The 13480-nt window shown below is 38.5% G+C and overlaps 2 protein-coding genes across 3 annotated transcripts; one reads left to right on the forward strand and one right to left on the reverse strand.

Moving 5' to 3' along the window:
- Positions 1-985: 985 nt before the first annotated feature.
- Positions 986-4319, reverse strand: rhov (ras homolog family member V). 2 transcript variants are annotated; one of them, XM_041275191.1, is made up of 3 exons: positions 4086-4319; positions 2824-2882; positions 986-2267 (listed from the first exon to the last, which is right to left on the reverse strand). In XM_041275191.1, exons 1-3 carry the CDS (start codon positions 4156-4158, stop codon positions 1821-1823), a joined length of 579 nt encoding a protein of 192 aa, XP_041131125.1. In that variant the 5' UTR covers positions 4159-4319; the 3' UTR covers positions 986-1820. The 2 variants fall into 2 exon arrangements, with proteins under 2 accessions (XP_041131125.1, XP_041131124.1); XM_041275190.1 differs by having other exon boundaries at positions 3954-4319.
- Positions 4320-6436: 2117 nt separating this feature from the next.
- Positions 6437-13167, forward strand: vps18 (VPS18 core subunit of CORVET and HOPS complexes). The gene is made up of 5 exons (XM_041276309.1): positions 6437-6840; positions 7675-7816; positions 8235-8326; positions 8612-10482; positions 10887-13167. The coding sequence occupies exons 1-5, from the start codon at positions 6726-6728 to the stop codon at positions 11613-11615; spliced, it is 2949 nt and encodes a 982-aa protein (XP_041132243.1). The 5' UTR covers positions 6437-6725; the 3' UTR covers positions 11616-13167.
- The last annotated feature ends 313 nt before the right edge of the window (positions 13168-13480 follow it).

A 13480-nucleotide genomic window follows, 5' to 3' on the forward strand; every position in this document is an offset into this window, starting at 1 on the left:
GAGGATGAAAAAACCCAAAAGTTCCACAGCACTTCACTAGCAGCTAGAACTCCAGTATATTTGCAACCCCACTGTGAAATTATTGTCTGATTTATTTAGCGTTCTGCCTAAATATATCACACTCAAAAAAAAGAAAACAAGCGCATAGGACTAGTGTAAAGAACGGTATTGTTGAAATGCAGTTGTAACCTGCTCCACTGTGTAATAAAGGGCTCTAACACACTGACTATATGATGATGGTCCTTCCTGCACAAGCCACTTACAGTCAATAAGTATCTGGAGTCTGCTTGTTACACCCAATACTCACCAAATACAGATGCTGCCATCCTTTGAAATACCTGCCAACAAAAAAATTTAATAAAAGTTAAAACCCTACAGTTAATATCTTCTTTTGTTGAGTTGATTGGATAAGTATTTGTGAGTGAAGCAAATTATTTTAAATCAATGTGACAGGAAAGGAAAGACAGCCAACTCAAGACCATTGTATCCTTAATGTCCCTTTGTTAGAAATATTCATATTTGGGTTGAGGTGTTTGAGTAAATGCATAATTATACTGTTATGCATCTTCATTATCTCTAACAAGCCTTCAAAATTGGTTACCGCATAAAATGAATATATCTGCTTATGTCGTTTCAAATGAAACATTAAATAAAATTGTTCGCACCAACTAAAAAAAAGAAAATATCTTCTGGGAGTAATATTTAAAAAAAATAATGTTGTCTTTTTGCTTTAATTAGATTAGCTGCTGTATACTGTGCATACTGCACAAACCAAAAATCTATAAGGATGTGGTGAAAAAGTTAACAAAAACATTTTGTGATGAAAAAGTAAGTTTCAACGGTCACTGAAATAGCTTCTTATAATTCAAAGCACTTCACACAAAGGAAGCTATTAAGAATTTTCATATTTATTTGTTCAGCAATTCATACATAACAAACACATATGAACCTGCGTTAAATGCAGAGTTTTGAGTGTACAGGGGGGTGGGGGTGGGGGGGGAGGTTAAGGGGGGGACGGGACGGCAATGAACCTGGGAATATGAAAAATTAATCAAAAGTTGCATTAACAATGCATTTCAATTAGTCACTGCAGTTGTTTGTAACACCACAAAAAAAAAAAAAACAATTAAAAATAAAAGCTTCCACTAGAAGCAATAATGCTTATTTACATTCTAACAGCTATTAACTGTTATGGTCTTATAATATATATCACTGGTTTTAGCTTTCAAGTTGACAATAGTCTGAAAAGGAAATTGTCTTTGGCCAACGGTTGGTCTCTAAGCTGAGAAGGATCTTGAAAAACTATGGTTAGCAAACAAACGAACTAAAATCTCTCCCTGGGCCTGTAACGCCAGTCTTTAATATAGTCATGCACTTTGTAAAGCTATACATTTTAAATGACTTATTACCCATCCCATTAGAATTCAATCTATACAAACATGTGTGAATACTCTTGCTAAGAATCAAGACTTGGGAAAATTGCAGAGATCCAAAGACCTAAAGTGCACTTGTATCAGCAGAGCAATAAAACAACAAGAGGTTCATACTAAGAATTGCAATGGTCATTTACAGCTGTTTGGTTTCAGTAAAGACTTTTTCTGTCCACATAAACCAAAGTGTTTGTGTTGCAGCTTAAGGATGTAATCCAATCTTGTTGATCTTCAACTGCCAACCCAGCAAACAATGGTCTGTGAATCTTTCAAGAGGCCCTGGCGGTGATGACCTACCAACATTCTCCTAAATTAAAATGTCAGTCTCTCAATCCATTTCACAATAAGTTAATAAGAGGTTAAAGTGACTTTTTATTTTTTCGGAAGAGATCAGACAAAACAGAAAAATTTCTTCCACCCACCCTTGGAGAGGGTTTTCATCTTGTGTGTGTCCATTTTGAGTTTCTTTTCTTGCCGGGCTTTGTGCTTTATTGCAGCAAAGATTGCTGTGTCAAACACTTCTTTCAAGTTTTTCTGGGTCAAGGCAGAACACTCCACATAGTCCTGTGCCCGGATCTTCTCTACTAGACTCCGGGCTCGAGAGGCATGGACGGGTTTAACCCGAATTTGGTCCAGGTTGATTAGAACGTTGACATCGTGTCTGAGATCTGTCTGCGTTCCAACAAGTATGATGGGAGTGGAGGGGCTGTATGCTCGGATTTCAGGAATCCATTTCTTTATGATGTTTTGAAACGATGAAGGGTTTACAACACTGAAGCACACAATGAAAACATCTGTCCCAGGGTAGCAGAGGGAACGAAGGCGATCAAACTCCTCCTGCAAATAATAAGACAAAGATTGATCCTGTTGTACTGTTGTAAAATGAGCTGATAAGACACACTGAAAATAACAACACAACAAATATACAATGAAACAAACTAAATAAAAATGTTGGGGTTTGGCAGACAACCACAGTAAGGCCTGAAGATGCATTGATTCTGGTTATTGTTTTCCACCACAAGACTGAACACATCATATGATAAACATGGTTTAGAAACAAACAAATGGATATATAGTTATTAGTTATCAAAACAATTTTCATAGATAGCACTATTGGGATCTAATCTCCTTAGCACTAATTAACCACCATATTATTAACCTTATTAACATTTGTACTGGTCCCCTTTTTTGAGGTGAGAATCAGGGTATGCAAATATTTGTTTTAGGTTATGTGGTCTGATTGTAGCTAGACCACTGAAGTGAATTTAAACTGCATCACAGGAAGTGGTTATGTGCCAGGCAGCAGTATAGCACTGACTTTGAAAAATCTGCATATTCCAAATTGAAGTATTAAATAGAAGCCACAAACCAACATATTTTAATAGATTCTCACCTGTCCAGCAGTATCACAGAGTTGAATCCGTACTGGGGTGTCATCAACTTGAACAAGTGCTGGGGAAAAAAAAAAAAAAAGATTACATTTTCTCTGTACTTTAATAATACATTTAATCTCAAAACTAACACACAGTGACTAACTCCAGATTATAACTGTGTTTCTTATTCTGCTTTTTAGAGCTTTACAACACCAATGGCGATTAGGAGAGATGCAGGGGTCAGTGATAATCTCACCAGTTTATAAAAGTTACTTAATAAATTGTTCTAAAAAAATAATAATAATAAAATGCAGCACTATATTGATTGTTGGTCTAAAAGATTATCAACGTTTTTACCTTGCAGGTACAATTTCAAAACCAGTAATAAAACATGCAAAACAGATGAAAGTCCCCAGACAGGTTCTAGTTTATGTAATTCCCACGCTCTCTGAACATGTTCCTGCATGCCCCTTAAATCCTCTTAAACACAGCATCTTGAATCTGGTTCCCACACACCTCACTGAAGATTTCCAAAACAATATACCCTTTTTTTAGATTATTTTTCTATTTTTTATGTTACCAGACTATTCAGTGTACTTTAAGAATGAACTAGAAAATAATAATAATAATAATAATAATAATAATAATAATAATAATAATAATAATAATAATAATACCCAGGGCCCCCAAAAATACATTAACAAAACTTAGTTGAGTAGCCCTGCATTTTAAACGTTTTCACTTTTTAGATTCCTGTTTTGGCTGATACTGATAACACACCACCATCCTACAAGAGCGCCCTAACCTAGCTGAAGGTTGTTCTAGACATGAGTTTACGGAAACTGAAGTACAAAACGTAATATGATGCTTGCATTGTATCGATTTGTTAAAAGTGGGATACCAAATATTAAAAATGATTCAACACTTTCGTATTCAATTTTCAAACATGTACAACATTAAAACGAAAAGTAAATATGTACACCCAGGAACCTACAAATAAACATTGAATTACTTTTTCCTTTTTCCTTTTTTTTTTTTAAATGTGCATTTGAGCAAAAACTTAAGTCTGGTGCATTGTGTTTGCAACATATTAATGCATGAATTAAGAAAAAAAAATTCCACTAAATGTATCAGTTATTTGGATACTTACCAGAGAAAGTGTCAAATGCAGTTGGCTGGTATTCAGTTGGGTATCCGTTGGTGGTGTAACTGACAATTAGACTGGTCTTGCCTACAGCACCATCCCCAACTAGAACGCATTTAATTTCATGGTTGACTGTACCTTTTTGACTATGAGATGTGATCATCGGTGGGACCCGTCTTTCCTCGCATTGGTATTCCATTTGCGGTGGCATATTGTAAAACAGTATTGTGAGTAATAGTGTTATTCTCCTCGGTTAATTAACCACAGAAGTAGATTTTTCTCTAGGACTTCAGCTCGAAAGCCCTCCTATTGCGTACCATAGGTTAAGCACGGACTACTTACTCAGTCTCTGACAAATTGTCGTCTGTAACGCCGCTGCAAGCAATTCTCACTTGAGTACAACTTTCTGATCAAACAGGTTGTCTTTTGCATGACCACGCCCAAGAGCAGGAAGGTAACCCGATGTAGCTGTCACCCTCCTGATAATTGTCAAATCCACAAACTTTACATTATCTTTCAATAATAATAATAATAATAATAATAATAATAATAATAATAATACCCTACAATACACATTCTACATGCGTAATTGCTTCACACAAGCTTTTTTATGGTCTATCTCACGTGTACCATGATGTTTCACATTATATAATATAGTATGATTATATTTAATAACAATGATATTGTGTTAGTCTCTAAAAGTAAATACAATACAGTATATGGAGTATGTCTATTTTCCATGTTCCTGCTGTATTGTATTTTATTTTATTTTGGCGAGCTCTGTCTCTTATAAAGTGTACCGTAGCTTTTTTTCAGGTTTTTTTTTCCCTAGGTTTTCCCATGGCTATACTCTGCATACCAGTTTACCATGGTTTCCCTTTTTGTATATGCTTTACCTTACCTGTAATTTGCAATGCTTGCCTATGCTTTACCATGCTTTCACTTTATTATGCTTCTACTATGGTAAAAGAAAGAGATATACCATACAATCAATCAGTCAAGATTTAACATCATCACAATGCATCGTTTGTATAGGTCCACTATAAGTGAGGGTAAATCAACGTGATCATTTTGACTTTCTGTAGGGTGCTCAACTACACTCACTGTATACCATCACAAGCTATTATAAGGGCTAATAGTGTGTGTGTGTGTGTGTGTATGTGTGTGTGTATGTGTGTGTGTGTGTGTGTGTGTGTGTGTGTGTGTGTGTGTGTGTGCATAGAGCTATTCAATTAACTTCTAAGCATTTTCCAAAGTTCATGCAATAAACAGAACTTGTGAACTGACATGTGAACCTGCCATAACAATGCTCTGTATTCAATCCTCTGAAAGGTCTGCAGACTTGCTTATTCTTTATTTCTCTATCAAATATTTCTCTTGTGACTTTAGTTCAAAAGAAAGGCAATGAAGCATGAAACTATAAGCATACTTTTTATAATTAAACCTGTTTGCATATTTTACTTTTACCTGACACACCAAAATACATTATATTTATTTTGAACTTAAAGGAAGGGCCCTTTTCAACACAATCTAATAAAGAGAAAGTGGAAAATCCATCTCAATGATATGGGTAACAGTCAGATAAGATACTGCCAGCGGGCGCCATAAAAGCAGCTTCCTCTCACAACTCAACCTTAACTCTTCCCCTTCCCCTCACACCTCAACTGCTGTCTCCTGCCCTGGTAGCACAGACATCAATTACTGTTGAATTATCATTCAGACTGTGTTCTCTGGGAGCTAATGCTTGTCGAAACTGCGGTAATCAAATCAAAACGAATACAAAAAAAAAGACAAAAAGCTAATCGACTCAGGCTGTAAAATCCACTGTGGTCTTTTAGAGAGAAATAGATATCTAAGTGTATTCTTATTTTCAGGTCTATAAGATTTATTACTATTTCCAGATTCAACTTCTTTAAATCAAATACTTATTTTATCTGCAAGGGAAATTAATCTAATTATAGCTAGTCAACATTGAACTATGTCTTGGGTTGTAGATTTCATTACCTGTATGACACACACACACACACACACACACACACACACACACACACACACACACACACACACACACACACACACACATCAACATGAGAACATGACTATAATGTAATAGGAATAATACATTGATAAAGAAAGCACTCCTAATCATTATTTCCCTATGCTTGTAATATGCTTTACTGCTGTATGTTTGCCATTACATGCAGTAGTGGGGGTTCTTTAAAGTCTTTACAAATATTCCAACATTATTTATCAATAGCATTTTATATGCATCTTTCTTTTTTTAAAGGGCCGTGCACAATAATGGTAATTATATTATTTTTTTTAATGAAATAAAATAAATTAAATTATGCAATCAATCATTCCTTTTGAGAGCAGCTAAGTGTACTGTATTCAGACATGAATTGTTATCACGGCTCCCTCTAGTGGTGCAATAATGTCTTTGCTTTGTTTCATGATTATCATGTGATCCCTGTAGGTCAGCTGACATGGGCTGCTGCTGTCATTCAGAGTCTTCATGAACAGAATCTCACAACAGAAGACTCCGTATAATTGGAATTAGAGTCGCGGGATATTAATCGCATCCAGAGTTACTGCAAATAATCGGCTATGCAAGGCTTGGTCGGTCTGGCAGAAAGATAATTATATAAGAATATACTGAGGAAGGGGAAGTCGTTCGATTCCCCTAGTAATGCTACTAATTAATAAAGGCCTGCACTTCTGCACGCGTTAAATTGTGTTGTTTTTAAATTTGGATTTGTTCAAAACTAGGCTATCCCCATGGCTTCAATACTTGATGAATACGAGGACTCTCAGACCATTCGGCACTCAACGCAGCAGCAGCAGCAGCAGCATACCCGCCTTTCAGCATCTAACATTGGGATTACACACTCAGGTAAACCTGGGGATCAGGGCCTGCATCCATGAATACTGCGGGTGGTAGGCAGCTTGCATAAGTTGTAGTAAATGTGAGGTATCATTTTGGGTATAAAGTATTGTGTCAAATAAAAATAAAATAAAAACTTGGATTTCTGTGATGTCATTACGTGCAAACTCTGGTTTTGAGGTGTCATCAAACTTGTACAAATGAAAGTAACGGCACTACTAGGTTCAGCTGCTTGCTTGCTTTTTACTGATACTGTAATAGTGAAAAGCAACATAATGACTCGGACTGACGGAATTATAGCCATGGTCCATTGCGCTGGTTACTACCTGTAGTTATCAAACGAAAACCAGATGTCTTAACTTGAATCACATTATTCCCTCACCTGCTTTATATAAATTTACCAGTGATCATGTTATTATGTGATCTATAAACATGTGATGAGTAAGTGAAGTTGTCATAAACAATGCATTTTCTGTCTCCTGATTTGATAAATCATGAATTACAGTAGCTAAATAAATACCGGTTATTGAGTACAGGACTTTAAAGAGACACAGCTTTGACTATAGAACCCCTCATCTACAGTAAATATGATTTTACATCTTAATTCCTCTCTTTGTGAAGTAATTGCAGTTTCACTGTATCCTTCAATCTGCTTCCTGATTTGAAAGTGAGGCTTTATGAGAGCTGAGCCAGACTGGCATGGTAGCTGTCACTTGAGGTTCAATAGAAATTAGAGAATCAGACCATAGCAGAGAATTCCCATTCAAATGATCAGTCCTGTAAGTAAATTTAATAATAATGTGCAATTCCAAAATGCCTAAGCAAGCGGGATCCTGTTTTCAGGATTCGTAAATGCCAGATTGGAGGAAGAGAAGCCGATATTCAATAAGCAGAGGATTGATTTTTCTCCCCCTGAGAAGATTAATCACTTTGCAGTCTGCAATAACCAACTTTGTATGAGCCTTGGGAAAGACACCCTGTTGAGGTAGGAACCTTTAGATCTTTCTGCTTGTATTTAACATTGGCATGGTTTACAAGCACTGTACTTCTAGTGGAAGAAAAAGACAAACTGGTATGACTAACTTGTGTGGGCAAACATCTCATTAAACAACAAAATGTGAATAAATAAGGTAGCTAGAGTGTTTCAATAGATCAGTATTTAGGGGTGCTGTGCTGAAATATTAATTAATTGTAATGAAAATTAATTAGGTATACTATGCTGAAAATAAATTTGGTATACTATACTTTGATATTATGAAGCTGATGTGAAGAGAAAATATGCTATTGGTTTATTTACACAATATTTTTATCTATGCCTATATAATGTTTCATGATAAAGTAAACTGTAAAATGCACAGAAACTTGCGTTGAACTGCCCTAATTCTGCAATTCATTTTTTGCAGAATTGATCTTGGAAAGCCTGATCAACCAAATCAGATTGAACTTGGACGCAAGGATGATGCAAAAGTACACAAGCTATTCCTGGATCCTACAGGTAGAACCACAATGAGATTTTTTTTATTTTAATTATGTGCGCTTCTAACTGATTAGAAGTGACAATTATTTTTAGAATCAGTTGTCCAAGATGAATTCAGGCTATGTTAATGCAGGAATAGCTTCATCATAATCTCGCAATAGAAAGTCTCAGGTGATTGCATATCTGTATGGTCTCACATTAATTTATTCTGTAGTTGCAGGGGGGGGAGGGAGGTAAGGAACCATTTGAGTAATGTAGAATTCACATAACAGTGATTTGACACTCTGTTTTGATTTGCCTTAGGTTCCCATCTGCTGATCAGCCTAAATACAAATGAGTGCCTGTACCTGAACAGAAACACTCAGAAGGTGCGGAGCCTCTCGCGATGGAAGGGTCATCTCATTGAGAGCATTGGCTGGAACAAGCTCCTGGGTACAGAGACCAACACGTGGCCCATCCTGGTGGGCACCAGCCAGGGACAGATCTATGAGGCAGAGATCTCGACATCAGAAGGAAGCCTATTCAATACCAACCCGGACCAGTATTTTAGACTGGTCTACACTTTAGATGAAGATGGCAGATCGGCCCCTGTTTGCTGTTTGGAAATTGAGCGGGGGATCGAATCGAAGTTCTTCATCATAGCGACCACACGGAAACGTCTGTTCCAGTTTATCGGGAAAGTGCCAGAAGGTACAGAGCAGCAGGGCTTTAGTTCCATTTTCAGCCAAAACGCGGACCATTTCCCCAGCTTCCAGGAGTTTCCAGCCAATCTTGGCTTCAGTGAAATAGCGTTTTACACCCCCAAGCTGCGTACCTCGCCACGATCATTTGCCTGGATGATGGGTAATGGAGTTTTATACGGAACGTTGGACTATACCCGTCCAGATTCTCTGTTAAGTGATGTTCAGGTTTGGGACTATCCTCCGGATATCGATTTCAATTTCAACAAGCCCATTTCCATTGTCCTGACGCAGTTCCATTTTCTGCTCTTGTTGCCTGATCGGGTGAAAGCTGTATGCATCTTAAATGGGCAGGTGGTTTATGAAGATGTCTTCCCAGACAAGTTTGGTTCCTTGAAAAAGATGACCAAAGACTCGGCTGGCGGATTAGTGTGGATTTACACCGAGAAAGCTGTTTTCCGCTACCACATTCAGAGAGAGGCGCGAGATGTGTGGCAAATGTACATGAGCATGAGCAAGTTTGACTTGGCCAGAGAGTATTGCAAAGACAGGCCCGAGTGCCTTGACATTGTCTTGGCCAAAGAAGCTGAGCACTGCTTCCAGAATAAGAAGTACCTGGAGAGCGCCAAGTGTTATGCTCTGACGCAAAACTATTTTGAAGAGATTGCCTTAAAGTTCATTGAAGCCAAGCAGGAAGATGCTCTGAAAGAATTCCTAATGAAGAAACTCAACAACCTGAAGCCCAGCGAGAAGACACAGATCACCCTTCTGGTCACCTGGCTTACGGAACTCTGCCTCAACAGGTTGGGCACCTTAGAAGGGGATGAGTCAAAACGTAGCCTTTTCTTGGAGAGCAGAGAAGAGTTCCGCAAGTTCCTCAGCAGCTCCAAAATCAAAGAATGTCTGTACAACAACAGAACGACCATTTATGACCTTTTGGCCAGTCACGGAAATGTGGAAGACATGGTGTTCTTCTCGGTTATTATGCAGGACTATGAGCGTGTGATCTCCCACTATTGCCAGCATGATGACTACGAAGCAGCCCTGGAGGTGTTATCTAAGCACCGCGATGAGAAGCTGTTCTACAAGTTCTCACCAGTCCTCATGCAACACATCCCCAGGAAGGTGGTAGATGCCTGGATCCAGATGGGGAAGAAACTAGACTCCAAGAATCTCATCCCTGCTCTGGTCAACTACAGCCAGATTGGCAGTACAGAGCAGATCAATGAGACCGTACGCTACATGGAGTTTTGTGTATATGAGCTGGCTGTAACGGAAGAGGCAATACACAACTACCTGCTGTCTCTCTATGCCAAGTACAAGCCAGAGTCTTTGCTTTTGTACTTGGAGCAGACTGTAACACACTCTTCAGACATTCACTATGACCTCAAGTACGCCTTGCGTCTGTGTGCTGAACATGGGCATCATAAAGCCTGCGTGCACGTCTATAAGATAATGGAACTGTATGAGGAGGCAGTGGATCTGGCATTGCAGGTACAGTGTGAGGCATTATTATTATTATTATTATTATTATTATTATTATTATTATTATTATTATTATTATTATTGATATTTAAGTTTCTCCATTTGAAAAAAGAATATTGATAGTAATAATATTATTATAATACTACTAACTTACACAGAACCCCTTAAAAACCAGCATGCAATATGCAACAACAAAAAAAGCTGCTACATTTAGCAGTTTTTATTTAATCAGAAGAAATTCATACCAACAAAAATGATTAGTCTTTTTACGTTTGCAATTGTTCAGCGCTTTCTGGTTCCCCAATATTGGGTTTTATAATTTTTCCCTGTAGCTGTCTCCAGGTAGCCTTAATAATGGAGATGCATGTTGATGTAATATTTGCTTGCTTGCTTTCATGTTTGTTTCACTGTAGGTAGATGTGGACCTGGCCAAATCCTGTGCAGACCTGCCGGAGGATGACGAGGAACTGCGGAAGAAGCTGTGGCTGAAGATCGCCCGCCACGTGGTGCAGGAGGAGAAGGACGTGAAGAAAGCCATGAACTGCCTCTCCAGCTGCAACCTGCTCAAGATTGAAGACATCCTGCCCTTCTTCCCAGATTTCGTCACCATTGACCACTTCAAGGAGGCCATCTGCAACTCGCTGGAGGAGTACAACAAACATATCGAGGAGCTCAAGCAGGAGATGGAAGAAGCCACAGAGAGTGCCAAGCGGATTCGAGAGGACATCCAGGAGATGAGGAACAAGTACGGTGTGGTCGAGTCTCAGGAGAAATGCGCTGCCTGTGACTTCCCCCTGCTCAACCGCCCATTTTACCTATTCCTGTGCAGCCACATGTTCCACTCTGACTGCCTCCATCAAGAGGTCAGCCCCCACCTGTCTGCTTACAAGCAGACCAAGCTGGAGGAACTCCAAAAGAAGCTATTGACCACCAGCCAGCCCACCAAGTCCAGACATCGGCCGAAAGAGGAGGACATGGCAAGCCTGGGAAAAGGACAGCTGAGCCGACAGCAGATCAAGTCAGATATTGATGACATCATTGCTGCAGAGTGCGTGTACTGTGGGGAGCTGATGATCAAGTCTATTGATAAGCCTTTTATTGACCCACAGAAGTATGAGAATGAAAAATCAAGCTGGCTGTAAGGATTGGTACAGCTACATCCAGAATGGGGGTGGTTCTCACTAAGCTAAGGGCAAGTACAGAACTATCTGCTAGGATGTACTGTGAGGTTTGCCTGTACTTAACTGCTGCATTGGTGTAAGGCAAAATTGAAACCTACAACTGCACTTGTGAATACTTCTGATCAGTTTGTGGTTGTAAGACAAGAATTGCATTTTCCTTCAAATATGTGTTTGTAAAGCACCTGGTTCCCCACTTCCCTCCATTTTTTATTTATTTTTGCTCAGAACGGAAGCAGAAGTATACTAATTTTCTTCATAGCAGGTACAGCAGAAGTGGCAGCATTGCAGAATTATAAAATGCACTAAATCTGCTTGAAAATGTAAATCAATACATCTTTAGTCACACTGATTAATATGTACCTTTTTCAAAACATGCAAGTTTCTTTCACACCTACCTGTCTATCTTTCTCAGCACTATTGTAGAGAGAACAATCTCTTGGGTGTAGAATATGTAGTTCAGTCTCCATGTCTATCTTTGTTCACTCTGAGAGCGCTGATTGTGGTAACGGGAGGTCCATTGTTAAATGAAACTGAAACTGCCAGAATTAATTTCACTGCAGCAGCCACAGATTTGTATAGATTTCCACCAATACTGACCTTGACTGGCTTTTTACAGGCCCCATCTCCAACTGCCAGTCCATTGAGCTACCCACCTGTCTTTTTCTCCATGCCTCCTTTGTAACAAAACATACATTGCCATCCAGTTCAAATTGATGTTGGTTAAACCCTGCCTTCTAGTAAGTGATATTGTACTCTCGCTTGGTTGAGCCCCTGTTTAAACTCTAAGCCTACTCCCTATACCTCTGACCACTCGGGAAGCAAGCTAAGTGTTCTTTAAGACAGAGTTGACCACCAGACACAATATGTATCAATAAGTAAATATGTATTATTTGTCAGGACACACGTGCATCAACATGAAATTAACAGAGTAATAAACTAAACTGTTATAACAAACTAACCATCAAACAAAATGTATACATACCCCTTCACACGTTAAAAAATGCTTCAGCAGCGCTAGATTTATTATGAGTACCTGTACAGGTGCAATATTGTTGAATCGCTTTTAAGGGACGTTCCTGTTTCTTTAGGCGGAGCATTTACAATGAGAAAAGTCAGTTTCGCCAGAAGGGTGTTCTCGTAGGTGAAGTGTTCTCTTAGGAGGTTCCTATACGTGATGACTACTGCCCCCCTTTTAAAAGCCTTAAAGAGTATTCAGTATAGCCCAACAATCACAATTCTGTCAAATAAAGAATGATCTGAACATGTAGTTTGGAGTGTCTACAAACACTTCTGTTCACTTTCATGCCTCTGCATGTGAAACACAGTAAAATGCTAAAAGTTATTTTTCAGTTTTATTACTGTGCAAACAGCTGTGTAATTCTGGTTCTGTCGAACCACACAGCAGCTTTGTGTGTAACATGCAGGAGGCCTTCCACGTGTAACAAATGTATTACAGAAACATGTAATCTGCTAAATCAATCAATCAATCTTTATTTGATACAATGCCTTTCATAGCGGACCACCATCACAAAGCGCTTTACAAGATGCAGTAACAACAAGAAAAGCCATAATACTTCAAATACAGAGAAATACATAATACATGACATACAGATATACAGTGTGTGTGTATATATACACATTAGATACATTGGAAAACTATGTATTCTTAAAAAAAGTTAAAATCAAGGATTTTTGTTCTATAACTGTACCTTTTAGTTGCATTATCCTTGAACCCCATTTTTTGTGTGGAATAGCTCTTGTTCTTTAAAGTTGCAGTTCCATTCTGGTACCTAATCACTTCCTGTCAGGCCACTTTAGCTACAGCA

This window comes from Polyodon spathula, chromosome 17 (assembly GCF_017654505.1).
Source record: "Polyodon spathula isolate WHYD16114869_AA chromosome 17, ASM1765450v1, whole genome shotgun sequence".
Classification (NCBI taxonomy): Eukaryota; Metazoa; Chordata; class Actinopteri; order Acipenseriformes; family Polyodontidae; genus Polyodon; species Polyodon spathula.

Coding starts and splice junctions, on each gene's coding strand:
- vps18 (XM_041276309.1), top strand. CDS start 6,726: ATGGCTTCAATACTTGATGAATACGAGGACTCTCAGACCATTCGGCAC. Junction 8,327..8,611: donor GCTATTCCTGGATCCTACAG/GTAGAACCACAA, acceptor GATTTGCCTTAG/GTTCCCATCTGCTGATCAGC. Junction 10,483..10,886: donor CAGTGGATCTGGCATTGCAG/GTACAGTGTGAG, acceptor GTTTCACTGTAG/GTAGATGTGGACCTGGCCAA.
- rhov (XM_041275190.1), bottom strand. CDS start 4,158: ATGCCACCGCAAATGGAATACCAATGCGAGGAAAGACGGGTCCCACCG. Junction 2,883..3,953: donor TGCATTTGACACTTTCTCTG/GTAAGTATCCAA, acceptor TTTTTTCCCCAG/CACTTGTTCAAGTTGATGAC. Junction 2,268..2,823: donor TCTGTGATACTGCTGGACAG/GTGAGAATCTAT, acceptor TATTATTTGCAG/GAGGAGTTTGATCGCCTTCG.